This window comes from Morone saxatilis, unplaced genomic scaffold (genome assembly GCF_004916995.1).
Source record: "Morone saxatilis isolate NCDOM2014 unplaced genomic scaffold, NCSU_SB_2.0 Contig2, whole genome shotgun sequence".
Classification (NCBI taxonomy): domain Eukaryota; kingdom Metazoa; phylum Chordata; class Actinopteri; family Moronidae; genus Morone; species Morone saxatilis.
Window position 1 is genome coordinate 7,829,854 of NW_023339762.1, and position 612 is coordinate 7,830,465.

The 612-nt window shown below is 46.6% G+C and overlaps 1 protein-coding gene across 1 annotated transcript in view; it reads left to right on the plus strand.

Annotated features, from left to right (window-relative positions):
- Positions 1-6: 6 nt before the first annotated feature.
- The window catches only part of LOC118329908 (rhombotin-1-like), an 11,523-nt gene continuing 10,917 nt past the window's right edge, over positions 7-612 (plus strand). Inside the window, exon 1 of the mRNA XM_035664252.1 lies at positions 7-336. Within this exon, the coding sequence (XP_035520145.1) occupies positions 315-336 (22 nt within the window). The 5' untranslated portion in view covers positions 7-314. The remainder of the gene's footprint in view (positions 337-612) is intronic.

Sequence of the window (612 nt, forward strand, 5' to 3'; positions counted from 1 at the left end):
TCTCTCTCTCTCTCTCTCCTGCCGGCAAGGTGATACCCGAGGACGCTGTTTTCATCCATCCACGGGCTATTTATTTACGCATGAGGCACAGAAAGCGACTCTCTGGCTGTTTCCCTTGGCTTCCTTCGCGGTTATGAGGAGCGGAACTGAAGTTTGAGCGACTCCGGCTTTGATACTGTAATTCAGTGTAATAGAGTGTCAGAGACCTGTGTGTGTGTGTGTTGCTGCTCTCCGGGCTGGTCGGTCTGGCACGCAGGAGGAGAAGAAGCGGTGGCGTTTCTCCTGTTGTTGGATTGTTGTTTGTTTCCAGGAGGATGGTGCTGGACAAGGAGGAGAGTGAGTACAGAGGACTCAGATGCATTTCTTGTTTGCCGTTTGGACTGACATGAATGTTACCTATAAAATAGGACAACGGGAAGGGTTTTGAGGACTGAGGAGGATTGTGTGCAACTGTGCAGCAAAGTAAACATTCACACAAAACCGATTAACGGATATTCTCCCAATTTTCACGTCAAACATCAGTCGGTGAAATACTTTTAAGATTAATGATGAGATTGACTTACTCCTCCCTAACAGAAAACGTTTGTTTTCTCACAGGAACTTAAAGTTTAG